Raw genomic sequence first — 14,774 nt, forward strand, 5'->3', positions numbered from 1 at the left:
TCTTGTCATCACCTCAAATGTGCCTCTATCTTTGTTGAGCAAATGTGGGCCAGAGTTTTGTGGTTAAGTTGACGGTACATATCCAATCACTGCGTGGGCACGATTGTCACATCGTGGGTAATTCTGGGGAATGATTGAATGATCGCTTGTTTTGTATCTAGAGTATGTGCCTTTTCTTTTGCAATACGTACATTTGTTAAACTTGACTTGGCCTTGACTCATCCTGCTTGCTCATGACGATTTAATATGGCGGCTCTGGGAAATCTATTTGAGACAGATTGGTGCGGACCGGTGCAGTAACAATATATTGATTTGTAAAACACAAAGTATCCTCAAAAAAAGTCAACAGTCTGTCATCCATTTACAAGGGTTCCTCAATTTACAGTCGAGATGCATTCCAAAAAACTGAACATAAAACAGAAAAACATAAATAGAAAACGATTTTCCCATAGGTATCATGTCAAATTGAAGATGCATTCCTGGGCAGAAATTTCCAGTCCGAACCAAACTATAACCTGAGTAAAGACAGTAAATGTGTAAATACAGTTTCTCCAAATAAATACTAAAGATATAACTAAATAAATCAATAAAGTACGTAAATAAATGTTTAAATGAATAAAGTATGGATGGTTTTTCAGTAAATGCGTATGGTACTCACCAAAATCTGTGGCACATCGGGAGTTGCCAGGCCTGGGAAGTGCAGATGGGGTGCAGCAGTTTCTGAGACGATGAGACGATCAACATCACCACGTCCATTTGAATGTCCAAACTAATAGCTTTATGAGCCTTCTTGGTGGGACTCTCAGATGGAGAACTTGAGGGTCATTTACCACTCATGATGAATGCTTTTTGAGAGTTTTGGCACAAAAATAATATCAATGAAGGTCAGACGATACCTCTCATGAGCACAGTACAGACTGCATGACTGAGTGTGAGATAAGTGGTTTACTGTCCATCATACCTCCACTTCTATTGCGCACTGGCACAAAATAAAAATAAAACAAAAACAAAAACAAAGACTTTCCGCATGAAAAAAACATTAACTCGAAAAGTACGACGCGTAAATAGGTTGTTCAGTTTTTTGTCTAACGCGTTAAATCGAAAAATCATACATAGAATGAGTGTAAATCGAGAACTAAGTGTATTCTGGGTTCAAAATTCAAATCTACATCTATTCCTTTTATTGTAGCAACTAGGTTTTCAAAAGATTCATTATCCAACATTTCTAATTTTATAACAATTTATTCTGCAACTAAAGCAGTCATTTTAATCATCATATCTTCATTTGAAAACTCTCAGTCCAATTTCTTAGACTTCTCTTTGATTTATTTCCTCCACCACTGAAGGTGGAAGGAGGTTATGTTTTTACCCCTGTCTGTCTGTTTGTGTGTAGGATATCTCAAAAAGTTGTGCACGGATTCAGATGAAATTTGGTGGAGAGGTTGGGTGTGTGACAAGGACGAACTGATTCGATTTTGGTGAAGATCCGAATCCGGATCCAGATCCGAGAATTATTTAATCTTTGAGGTGGTTCTTCACCATTGAGTGGAGTAGGAGGAGATTGGGACCCAACTCTGTGCAGAGTGTTGGTGCTGCTTAAACAGTTTCCTTGGCTATTGAGCAAAATCCTATCGCCAGCATACTGGCATTCATTTTGCCAACCTCAGAAGGATGACAGGCCGAGTTAACCCCACCTGGTATTCATTCAACAGCTGAGCGGGATTTGAACTCAGGACCCGAGGATCCAAAGCCCACCACCCTAACCATTGAGAGATAGGGCCAAAACCAATATATAGCATGATATTTCAAAAATGTACTGGGCCTGATATGTTCTCCTGGATCAGACATTGCATGGCGGAGGTGTGCACTCTACCGAGTGCCCTTCTAGTTCTTAATTAATACTTTACTCATTCATTAATTGTAAAATTATCCTTTTCCAAAACCTCATTGTTTTAAAGAAACCACCCCACTCCCAAACCCCAAGTCCTGTTGCAAGGGAATTAGTTCCCAATAGTGTGGAATATTACGGGAATTTGCCAGGAATGTCCTTTGACAGTATAATGGCAGGGACCCATGGAAATTCCACACACAACTGTGAGTCTACGTATATACCACCAGTGTGGGCAATAAATGCACATAACTCGATATTGTGTGAATATCGATATTTGTAAACCTCCGCATGCACTGTCCAGATGCAACAGCTGTTAAATGATATATTATTCAGCATTATACATGGTGTGGTTTTGACTTTACCCCATTCAGACACAATCAGGAAACTTGCATTTATATATAGAATAGATGATTGAAAACTATAGCATAAAATCCTCATCATTATTGAGATGAAATATGTATAAACATAAATGTCCACAACATTTGGAATTTAAGTCTTGTATCTGAAATGTCTGATAAACACCAAATTTTGAAGAATTTCATAACTTCGAGAGGTGGTGGAAGACCACAACGATCAAAACTTGAGAGTTTATCGAACACTTTTTCTCATGCAGTCTTGAGAAAAAGGACATCGGAAGCCTCTTTTGAACTCTTGCTGATCATGATTTATATTAGCTTTGTTTGTGAACTTTGAATAACAGGTGCGATGACAACCATATGACGCCGATGGGTCAAACGGAACAGTCCGGAGTTGAACCTTCTGCCAACACTTCTCAGAGAAATTGACGATTTTGTCACTATTCCTTGTGAAAAGGATGGATGAAACAAACACACCTTTTGGGCAAAGTGAGCTCTGTCGTTGCATCATTAGGCGCCACTATTTTTGGCTGAATCTCACTGTCGCTCCACCCTCAGAGCGCACAGGAAAGTTGATTGGTCAATAAGGCATAAATTTTAGTTTATGCAATTGCAAACAAGGCAATTTGTGTTCGATAATTCAATTGAAATAAGATAAAAGTTTTAAGGCTGCACAAAAAAAAACCCCAAAACAAACCATTGAATGATGATGCACACTCTTTTACTCCACCTTATCTAATATGTTAAATTAGTTATTCACGCCTGTTGTTTGTGTCCTTTATGACATCCCTAAAAACAGTAAGTTTTCTGTTTGGAATGATTTTCAATTTGGTTTGACTGCCAGACTGACTGAAGAAATTGCTTTACTGCTCGTACACATGGCAAGCAGTTTTCAGAAGAGCAAGAGGTACTAGGGATCAAATCAAAAATCTGACATGCATCATGGAAAAAGCAAGGGAATATCAAAGGAAAGTCAGCATCCATCACAAATGGATGTTTTATGGTTTTATCTATGTCTTTGGATTTTACTTTGGAGTCTGCTTTTTGCATACAAATTACTATTGATTTATGATTTGAGCATTATCTTGAACGTTGTGTTGATTTTTCTTTTGTGTGAAAGAAGTTGAGGCATCTTTTGCATATAAATGCTTTACATTACTTTCTTTGTTTTTGAGAGGTTAATCTTGAAAAGTTTTTAATACAAGCATAATGGTAATTAGTTCCTTGGTTAAAATAAATAACAGTTTCATCATATTTATTGTTGGAAGAACTTCTTAATACGTAAACCTTATTTTCTTCATGCAATCCAAAGACATTTACGAAAAACTAAATTTGATTTTAAAACTTGGAAATAACTGTTAATTTAACTCAATGTTCTATCCCTTCCATGTATAATTTATTTTCATACTTTTCATAGTTATAAAGTTAATATGCATGAGAATGGAGAGAATATAAATGGGAGAAGGTAGACCAGAGGAAACATTTGTTATCCTTATATTGTAGGTTGATTACTGCATTTTTATATATTTTATGGTTTTAGGAAGGTCTATGCAATATGATGCTGATAATGGGTCTGATTTCAAAATGTCTAAATCAAAATATGTTTTGAATTATAAATTCTGAGCCTTCTCTTTGGTCATCTAATTTGTCTCATAATTAAATAGCTCTTCATAAATATAAGTTTGAAAAAAGCAGAACATGTTGCTGCATTATATAGTTGAGTATGCATATAGATGTAAATCAAATTCCTGTTTATCTACTGTTTTTACGATTGTTGCCTCAAATCTTAAGAAGGTCTTAATATTTTCAAATTTGTTTAGGTTATTTTAAACTTATTTTTCTATGTATGTGCTAGCTTTTTGTATAACATGTGAAAGTTGGATTGTGGGGCTTTTGGGATTTAAAAAAAACCACTACTTTAACGTTCCCTTTATAGGCACTATTTTTATATTTACTTCTACTTCAAGCTTTTTAGAGTGTCAAAATGCCTCTTAAACTTTAATTTCCCAATATCTTTATTTCAGATGTCACAGTATATTATTTTGCGGCCATGTTGGATTTCTCAAATGTTGATTTTATGTTTATGAGTTGTTAGGGGTTCTTTAAAGCTTGATTTTTAAAAAAACATCTTTTTCGCAAATATTACAGTATATAAGGTAGTTAGGTGTATTTCTCCAATGTTTATGTTGTGTTTGCAAGAAGAAAGGTGTGTGTTGTAGTATTCGTAGTCTTTATTACAGACATCACAATGAGTTATATTCACAATACACAGTATAGGAGAATATTATTATAAATGATATTTTTAGAGATTAGTTTTTTTTTCCTCAATTTATATTAAGAAAGATTAATTAAAATGATTTTTATGATAATAGTTTTAGTCGGTGCATTTCTATGAAGAAAAATTATTTAAAATTGCTTTTTGACATTTGTTTTTCTCACTATTTATATTAAGAACAAGCTCAAATGAGCTAAGATCCTCGTCCTCTTAATGATGACATCATAAAAACGAATATGACATCATTGTGATGTATCAGGTTTGCGATAAATTATTTTCTGTGCTAATGCCTGGCTTGATTCCTGCAAACAAAATTCAAACAGCTTGCCCAGTTTTGGAGATAATGGTATAGGCGATTTCCATTAGCGGCGATATTATGACGTCAACTTTTTTTCTAGGAAGAATTTCCAAAATCGGAGATGGTTACTGCCTGCGCGTGGGCTTTCTGCATATACATGGCAAGTTTCACGAAGATCCGATGAAAACTCTGGGTTGTGAAACAAAAAATGTCAAAAAATAGGAATGATGTCATAAAAATTGATATGACATCATAGTGATGTATCATATGTGTGGTAATTGATCTCTGCTAATACCCTGTTCGATTCCCACAAACAGAATTCCAAAAGCTTGGCAAGTTTCGGAGATAATGTTTTCGGCGATTTCCATTAGCGGAGATATTTTGATGTCATAACTTTTTTTCTAAGGAGGAATTTTCAAAATCGGAGATGGTTACTGTCTGCGCAGGGTATTTTTACATATACAAGCCAAGTTTCAGGAAGTTTCGATGAAAACTGTTGGCTGTGAAACAAAAAAGTCCACAAGAAGAAGATGAAGAACAACGTGAGTAAGACTTAGAGATCCTCCACGAGGATCTAAAAATTACTTTAAATGTTTTTTGTGAGAATACTTTTCGGCATATTTATATTGAGAAAGATTATTGCAAAATTTTTTTAATTTAATTATGGTAGAAAGGCCAGAAACTCAAAACATTATTTAGTTTTGGTAGGTGGGCCAGAACCTCCATTTTCATACCATGTGTATGTGCATGTGTGTGTTGTGTGCATGCCCTAGATGGTTTTATTTTATCGACTCATTTAGTGTCGTGGTTATTTATTTATTCATTATTGTGTTCTCTGTCTGTCCCGAGGTTCATTCGGTTTGTTCTGTCCCATGAAAAGAAATCCCCTTACATATTTAATAGCACGGGTCTGCCTCACTTCATAACTCGCAGGGCTCATAAAACGTTTCAGGCCATTGGGCTTTCCCTTGAGGGAGGTTTAAATGAAATAAGATTATCAAAATCCAATAATTACCAGCCCGTTTTAGAGGTTACTGAAGACGGCCCAATACACCACTCACTAAGGGGATGCCTTAGTGTATTAATCGGCTGTCCGAGCAACCTGCTGGTCACGACATGCATGGACCTACCTTCTGGATATTAACCGTAGCTAGAACAGAACGTGCAGGTTACAGTACTATCCACATCTAATGAAGTTGAGGTATTATTGGGTTATGAAATAAGCTCTATTTAACGTAACACCAAGTGCAATTGGATTTTTTATGGTGTAATCTTGAAAGAGTTGTGAAACTGGATCATAAGCGTCCGTATCGATGACATAATTTATTGTAATCAATTGTGGTTTCTCCAGAGTGATGTGTTTCTTTTTAATTATGGCTTTAAGCTGCATTAATGAACCATTTCTTTCTGCTGGTTTACTTTTTTGGCAGGACCAGGTCTCAATGTCATAACTGTTGCTGCAAGCTCGCTCGGTACAGCCAAGTCAAACTCACTGGAGGAGCCTCAAGGATCAATACTAGGGCTGTTATTATTCATAATTTACATCAACGATTTGGACAGTGGGGGCAAAGAGTCTACTTTCCAAATTTGCAGACAAAACAAAGCTTGGAGGCAAGGTAGATGGCAGTGGGGGAGAGGGAGAGGGAGGGGGAGGGGGGGACAATGCAAGGCAGCTATAGATAAAGCAAACAGGGTTTTAGGTTGTATTATAGGGGGATAAACTGTAAATCAAGAGGTAGTGTTAACACTGTATAGGAATTTAGTGAGACCTCTTATAGAATATTGTGTACAGTTTTGGTCACCACATATGAGGAAGGATATAGCTGCCATAAGGAGGGTTCAGCATAAGGCCATAAGGAGGGGAAATAGATTAATTCCAGGCCTAGCAAGATTAAGCTATGAGGAGCGATTGAAGCAGACAGTACATTGTACATTGGAAGGGACATGTTTAAGATAATGAAGGGTACAGCCAAATAGGTGCAGAAGAGTTTTTCAACAGAATGAACAGTGACAGGGGCCACTGTCTGAGAGTAAAAGCATTACAAGCCTCAGATCCTATTTTTTAAAAGAAGAAGAAGAAGAGTTAGGATGGCAGTAAGGTATATTGGTCTTCCCCCAGAGAGCAGTAAATACATGGAAAGGTCTCCCTAGAAAGGTAGTGGTGGCAGAAACAGTGTATAGGTTTAAATTTGAGTTGGATCGGTACCTGGAAGCATTGGGGATTGATGGGTCCATGGATATTGGCAGGGATGATAGGTTGCTGAGGTATGAATGGGTGATTGTACATATGTAGTGATTATAATGAGGTCCTTTGGAAGGAACTTCAACACAGGAAGAGGCAATTAGGCATTTCGAGCCTGCACTATGATTGTCAACCTATGGTTATCCATGATCCATCCTTTTTAATGCTGAGCATCAAGCAAGGAAGCAGCATTAACATTTTTTTGTGTCTTTTAGTATGACAACTGGGGTGTGAAGCACGGACCACGTAGACTCAGTGCAGACACTCGAACCTTACACCACCGAGGCTGATGAGTATTCTCAAACATTAAAAAGCACTGCATCCAGAAGATGGTGAAACTTGAACAATTTCGGAAGGTGTTCTCGTGTTCCATGAACGAGGGAAGAACCCTGGTTAAGTTGTGATGCCTCATCAAAAGGTGAATGTACAGTCTGTGTTCGTTCATGCCTCACCTTCCAAGCATGTTTACCCACCCCCAACAAAAAGAGAAATACAACAAAACGTTTTGTAATTTTCAACAATCATATCTATTATAATAATATCTATAACTAACAATAATATATACAAAAACTCTGTGGTGAAGCAGTTGCTTTGAAACAATTAACTTGCTTTCTCTTCCTGGAAAGAAAACTCGTCCAAAGGCAATCTCAGATCATTCCACCAGGCCCGCAACAAGTGTGTAGCCACTCTCAGGAGAGCCATAAAACATCTGTCCAACTCCAAAATTGAACTTTCAAACTGGTTTCCTTCCTCTAAAACTTGGTGACTCCTTGTTGAGTTTGTCTCTGGTGTATGCTCCCCTTCCATTCCTTCAATATTTTCAAGTGGCACCATCTGCTTGGAAATCAGTCAACATCACTGCACTGCATAAAAAGGTGTAAAAACTGAACAGCATAACTATAGATCGATCAGCCAACTTCCAATCATCAGCGAGATCATAGAATCCATCATCGCAGTCGATATGAAATCATTCCTTTTCTCCAACAGTCTCATCTCAGGTCACCAATTTGGAATCAGACCAGGTCACTCCACCTTGGACATGCTGCTTTTTTTTTTCTCCCAACAATGGGTATATGCCCTCAACATCAGATATGAGATCAGGGCTCTCTCTCTCCAGACATATCTCGAGCTTTCAATACAGTCTGGCATCCTGCTTTGCTCTCCAAACTTTCTGCCCAGACCCAAGGCCAACTCCCCTGTTGGGTTACTGACTTTCTCTCCACTTGTAGCCAATGTGTGGCTCTCAACAGAATCCTTTCAACTCTCCATACCTTCGCTGGAGTGCCAGAAGGCAGTGTTATGGGCCTCGTCATATTCCCAAACTTCATCAACGATCTCTCTGGAAAATCCCCTTTATTTACTGACAACTACACCCACTACCTGACATCCCTCATCCTTCAGATAGGAAGAGGCTGCTGCTGTCTTTCTTCAGACCTTGACAAAAATCACAAAATGGTCAAACACTTGGAATATGTCTTTCAGTCCTGACAAATGTCACAATCTCTCTACAAAAGGACCATCTGGCAAACCCTCCTATCGACTTTCTTAACAATCCTCTCAAGGAAGTTTAGTCACTCAAACTCCTAGGTATCACGATCAGCCATGATCTTTCTTGGGCAAACTACATTTCAAAATTGGCCCCCAAAGCTGGTCGCCGACTGCGCATCCTGTGTCGTAAAAAGTCCTTCCTTGACACACCTGAACTCCTATCCACAGACGAGGTCTTCATCCACAGCTTGATGGAGTACTGCTCTCCCCTCTGGGCTGGCTTCTTTGCCTCACACCTTGCTCAGCTTGATGTCGTGGAAACCAAGTCTTTAAGGGCTTAAAGTTTATTGCAATGCCCCATGATGGAGTCTGTGGGCCTATCACTTTCCAATCACAGACAGGTCATTGGTCTCTTTGTCTTCTCCCACCTCCTTTCTGGTCTTGCACCCTCTGCTCTTTCTGTGCTTTGTCCCCTCCCCAGGTTTCTGCATAGCACATGAGGTTCAACATCAACCCCCTTCTAATGAAACTACCTAAATCCAGGATCACTGCTCACCTCCACTCATTTGTTCCCCCCCTTTTTTCCCCCACCTTTGGAACCAACTTCCACATTCTCTTCAATCTCATCCTTCCTTCCAAGCCTTCAGGACAGCTGTTCACCACCACCTCAGATAATCCCCCATCAGAAACCATGATCTTTTCTGTCCCCTTAAACCACCCCCAAATCCACCTCCTACCAAATTTCCAGTTTTTTTCACCACCCCATGTATCCTCCCCAAAACTTCATTTCTCCCCACACACATTATTTTGTCCAAGTCTCCCTCTATTTTGTCCTTCAACCCTGATGTTGGCGTTTCCCCTCTCTCTACGATTACATCCTGATCCGTTCAGTGTTCTATCTATTCCATGAGCCTTGACCATGTATGTATTAAAAAAAAATTCTGGTCATATGTATATTTATAAAACACCTTGGTGATGTCTATGGCTGCCCACTGTTGTCACCCCACTCTCATCCCAAATTAATTTAAATTGATAAACTGTTAGATTGAATTATTGTAGTATACGAGTGGCTGAATGAGATGAGACCATAGTAATGCAGGCTTGATGGGTTAAATGACCTCCTCCCTCCTGTGTGCAAGTTCCTTGTGATGCTCTGCAGTCTACAAGATCCTACTCATTGTAAAAGGGACACAGCCCACTTTCCTGGATCAAAAGCATTGTCAAAGGAATATCAATATTACGGACGCAAAATGGTGGAATTTTATCATGTCTCCCATTCCCTCCCTAATCTCCACCGTGTGTATCCAATACTTATCTCATCTCTTCCTCCTCCCCACACATTTTTGACCCCGACTCCACCCCATGCATATTGGGTGGTCGCGAGACTACCGTTATTCTCAGGTTTTCCGTCTGTCTGTTTGTTTGTATGTAATGGACAGCTCTGGAGGCCAGAGGAGTCAACCGATTTTGATGAAACTTGACTGGTAGGTTCATACCGGGATCTAGTTGTATGCTTTTGAGCACCGTTGCTATGGACGCCACCATTGCCTAGCAACGGGACTTTGAAATTTTTGAAAAAAAATCCGAAAAATATTTATAAATATATTTTTTTCGAAAATCAAAAATCGGCTTCCAGGCTTTTATGCGCACTATAATCAACCTCTTTGTCAAAAAATTTCAGCCCGATCCATCAAAAACTGTATCACTCGTATGCAATTATATAGCGACCACCCATGTCGCCTACCGGCTTGTATATTATGTCGATCAATCCTGACGGGAAAACACTTTATACACTCGTAGTTTATATCGTTTTTAGAGAATGCAAGCCTTTCATGGGGCATCATGATAATTATATATCCATGCAGTGCATATGCTCGCCCACGTTCCCTAAATGTTGATAATTAACACGAATGGCGATGAGAACACGGTGAACTGTTCACAGACAAAAGATTTTTATTTACAAATATCAAAACTCTCCAATAAGATCGCATATCCACGGCATATAGGAAACGAACTGGCATGCAGAATACTAAAAGGATCCACTTAAGCCCCATCCAAAATAAATAAATAAATAAATAAATCACTTATTTACCATTAATTAATACCAGACTTAATTTATACCAGACTTGGACTGTATAGAAAATATCTTGTATGGCAACTGTCATCGGCAGCAGAATCAAAACAATTCATGGACGGCGATATTAAAAATGTCGATCGAACCGCTTTCGTTCTCGTGAGCGGCTCAGGAAACACAGGATTCTGCCACCGTCTTAACGACACCAAGTCATGACGCCATGTTATAAGAAAGAACACTGAGAATAATTAACACTTTTATGGCCTTTGATGGAAAAAAACTGAACAGCATGCAACTTATAGGGTACATCGAATCGGTAATAAAATGAGGCAACAGGAGACTTGATGTAGTGGTGAAATCACTGCTCTGCACTCTCAACAGCACTGCATTTGCAAGGACGAAGGAATTGGGTAGAGTCCAAAGCACAACCACCAAAACAAGGACGAAAAAAACAAAGCCTTAAGAGGAAACAACAAATAAAGAGCGTAAAAACGCAGGCTGGAGCTGCGTGGAGAACATTTGTCGCTACGGCCTGAAGTCGAGAGGCATGAAGCGCGAAGACCGGATGGTCCATACACAAGGACAGCTCACGCCGAAAAACCCTTTGCCTCTGGCAGCATCCTCCTCGATTTCTCAAAAACTCGTCGATAGGAGGGAGGTAGTGGGAGAGAGAGACTGACTGAGGAGTGACGGTCATGAGGGATGGGAAGAGAATAGTCAGCGACGAAAATGAAAAGTAAGAGTGGACACAAGGGGTAGAGTGGCTTGAAAGGACCTCGCAGAGCGAATGCCAATAACAGGCGACAACAAAACCGACTGAGGCTGATGGATAGTGCTGGTTTTCTTGCCTCTGGCTACTATATATGGCTGGAGCTTCTTGCCTTCCCCGACACTAGAAGAGTGCCGAGGTGACGAGATGGAGTCGAGAAGGTCGTGGCTCCTTCAGAACTTGCTCTCAGAGGAGTTCTGCCGGGCTGCTGCGTTTGCCTCATCTTCTTCCAGGTTTTCTTTGTCAGGTGAGCGAGCAATCATTAGCAGCTTCTCTTTTTTGGTGTACTGTCGCCGTGGTGCCTTCAAGGGATTGAATTCGTCATCCAGAAGGTCGATGCCCTCCATGGTATTATATCCTTCATGGTGGTCACCACCCCCTTCGACGGTCTCCTTTTTTGTGTTTTCTTTTCTTGGGCTTTTAGGTTCTGGCTCCACAGTCTCCTTGGGTGGATTTTTTTCCTGTTCAGTCTTCTTCAGTGGAATTTTTTCCTGGACCGTGTTTGTGGGTGGCTCCTCAAGGCAAGCCTTCTCCTCAATCTGCTCCTTTTTTGTATCTTTCACCGGGGCGATAATTGCAACACTATCCTCAGGCTTCGGCGTCGTCATGGGTGCTGAGGTCACTGGCACAGTCGTCGTGCTTGCTAATGTAATTGTTGGGGCCAAAGTCATCAAGGCTGTTTCCGAGGTCGTTGCGGAGGCCACTGGAGTAGTTTCCGTCTTTTGATCTGTGGAAATGACCAGAGTAGGCGTCGGAACTTTGCCAGACAAATCCGTCTTTGTGGGCTGTTCCTCACGGCTCTGTGCTTCATCATGAGGCTTGATCGGAGGCTCGGTCGTTATGGTAGGTGGGGGGGCCAACCCACCATCCCCCCGGCCCTCGCTACGGCTCTTGTCCAGAAGGGGTTCGCTCAAGTTCTGTAGGTCTTCAGCATCAGTGGCATGCCTTTCTGAAGCGGGCATGGCCTGCTCTTCGGCGAGAAGACTGTTCAGCTTGATCAGGGGTACCGTGAACGCCGTGATGGATGACGACACGATGGACTTCATGCGGAAATTCCTTGGTGTCCCATTTGCAGCTTGTCTCACCTTTCCACAGCCGCTTATATGCACAGTGTTCAGCGTAGAACTAGGACGATCCGGGAACCAAGGTCCGGGAAGACCGCCGGGTCCGGTTCCCAATGATCCATCTCCAAAGAGCTCTGGATGGCTGAGAGCACAAGGAAGTGTCATAAGCAGGTTGGCTGCCAACTTAGCAGCACATTGAGGCTCAAAACACTTAATGTCGTGCGCATTGCAATTATGACCCAGCTTGGCAGCTTCCTTGGCCGATGCCTCTGGGTCTCTTCCAGCCTCGGCATCGATGACCGCCGTGTAGATATCTCGCAGGTGAACAACCTTCGAGCGGCTCCTCCCACGGTTCTCGTACATAGCGGCCACGCCACAGATAAACAAAAACACACCGAGACCCACGGTGAGAGGTCCTAGGATTTTCATGGTGTACGTGTGGAGAGACCGTGCTATGAAGCCTTCTTTCAGCTCGTTCGCCGTACCGTTTGCCTTTTCCTCGAGGGTCATCGACACGGTGCCATTATTCCGTGCAGCACGGTCGATATCAATCTGAGGTCGCGGCCAGTATCCGAGCACAGTCATGCCAATACCCAGCAAGAATAACAGGCTTCCCACGGCCACAAAGACTCCAGCGACTGGACAGGAGCGGACGTGGAGGTGGCCGGCCTCGCCTTCCTCAGCACGGCGGCGACGGACCGCCAGAGCCTCGGGGTCGTTGCGTCTCGCGCCAGTGGGGAAATGTCGAGGCAGGATGGCGATACCCCGGAAAAACGCGATGACCACAGACATCTTCAAGCGTCGCTCAGAGCCCGGGATGTATAGACCAGCGATGCACGCGTCGAGGCGGGTGCAGCTGGGGGAGTACAGGGCGGGAGAGGGGGACTTGTTGAAATGGTGAACAGAACGGCAAACGTAGGAGGGAGAGGGATGCAGGAGCAAGGAAGGGGGCTTAATCTCGAGAGCTGCAAACGGCTTTGCAATTGACTGCACCGATGCAAATTGCGGGCGCACGCCAGAGCAAACCTCACGGTGAGCGGTTGCAGCGAGGGAAGCGCAAACCACGGCCGCGTCACGCCGGAACACGGCTGCAGCAGCAGCAGCAGCAGGAGCAGATCACACACAAAGGAGGAGCGATCCAGCGGCGGTTGTGCTGGCTCTCACAATGCATTTTGGATTCCGTCCGAGCGAGGGATGCAACTATCGACAGATAAGCGCGAGAGCCCCCAGGAGGGCGAGACAGAGGCGTGAACCCCCTCATTGAAAGCGACGCTTCATCGCACGCACGATTTTTGCAAACAGCGAACGTGACGCTGACCGCGTCTCTCATCAGTGACGGGTCTTGCTTGCACTGTGCGACAAAATCAGTTTTCAACAGCGTCGTCAATTCATATGCGATTGCAATGTGTCGTTGAGAAAGCGATTTTGCTGGAAGTGTAAGCAAGGGAGCGATGCGCAAGCAATTGCTTGTAAAAAAAAAATAATAATTAAGTTGCCAATAGCGATTGTGAACAAGTGCATCGAGAGAAACTTAATTGCCCGCTCGATGGACGTGCGTCGCGGTGTGCCGCACGGGGCGGGGGAGTGGGGGAACCCGCATCGCGCACAGCACGGGATTGAGGGGTGGGGGCTGCAAGGCACGCAGTACGCCAACCGTACCGCTCCGTGACAACACAGCACAAAGCGTTGCCGACGGGAGGTGCATGTCGCAGCAACTTTGCACAGGCACGAAACAACAAGCTGGAGCTCATACCCCATTTGCATGAGCCCATTTGCTATACATTTGTTCGACTTACCCAAGTTGCTGCGATGAAAGAGCCAAGGATCTTTGGAAATGCACACGTTGTGTGTTTGCAGCGACGCTCTCGCCTCGGCGTGTCGCCTGCACGCTGCGGCAAGAGGCTACTCAGGACGCGGCTGGGGCGCTAACGAACCTCCGCAGCAAACTCAAGGCCTGGCAGCCCGTTGCCAGGATACGCCGCCTCCGAAACGGTGATGAGAGGCCTCGTGGGCGTCCGTACAAGCTATTATTCCACCGAAGGGGCGGGGTATAGACGAGGTGGCTCGGATAGTAACCACTCGAGGAATTTAGGAAAAAGGGTGGGGGGGGGATGAGGTGGGTCGCAGTATTTGTAGAACACGACTGGTGTTTATGGAGTGTACAAGCAACTATCAGACAAGATAACCTGTCACAGCGTCAAGGAAATGTTGGCAACACCAGAGGCAAGTGGCGCAAGCAATTCATAAGATGATCCACTGCACATCGCTCGTGTTTAATTAGAGAAGTGAAAATGGCCTACGCACCCTTCCAGCACTA

The 14,774-nt window shown here is 42.6% G+C and overlaps 1 protein-coding gene across 3 annotated transcripts; it reads right to left on the minus strand.

Moving 5' to 3' along the window:
- Window positions 1-10,480: 10,480 nt before the first annotated feature.
- On the minus strand, window positions 10,481-14,513 carry LOC147026046 (uncharacterized). 3 transcript variants are annotated; one of them, XM_085881049.1, is made up of 2 exons: window positions 14,254-14,513; window positions 10,481-13,313 (listed from the first exon to the last, which is right to left on the minus strand). In XM_085881049.1, the coding sequence occupies exon 2, from the start codon at window positions 13,247-13,249 to the stop codon at window positions 11,567-11,569; it is 1,683 nt and encodes a 560-aa protein (XP_085737175.1). In that variant the 5' UTR covers window positions 13,250-13,313; window positions 14,254-14,513; the 3' UTR covers window positions 10,481-11,566. The 3 variants fall into 3 exon arrangements, with proteins under 3 accessions (XP_085737175.1, XP_085737177.1, XP_085737176.1); XM_085881051.1 differs by lacking the exon at window positions 14,254-14,513 and adding an exon at window positions 13,489-14,194; XM_085881050.1 differs by lacking the exon at window positions 14,254-14,513 and adding an exon at window positions 13,484-14,194.
- Between the last annotated feature and the right edge of the window lie 261 nt (window positions 14,514-14,774).

This window comes from Eptatretus burgeri, chromosome 5 (genome assembly GCF_056783735.1).
Source record: "Eptatretus burgeri isolate ZD-2024b chromosome 5, Ebu_testis_v1, whole genome shotgun sequence".
Classification (NCBI taxonomy): Eukaryota; Metazoa; Chordata; class Myxini; order Myxiniformes; family Myxinidae; genus Eptatretus; species Eptatretus burgeri.

What these genes read in the sequence shown, in the direction of transcription:
- LOC147026046 (XM_085881049.1), bottom strand. Translation starts at nt 13,249, where the DNA reads ATGTCTGTGGTCATCGCGTTTTTCCGGGGTATCGCCATCCTGCCTCGA.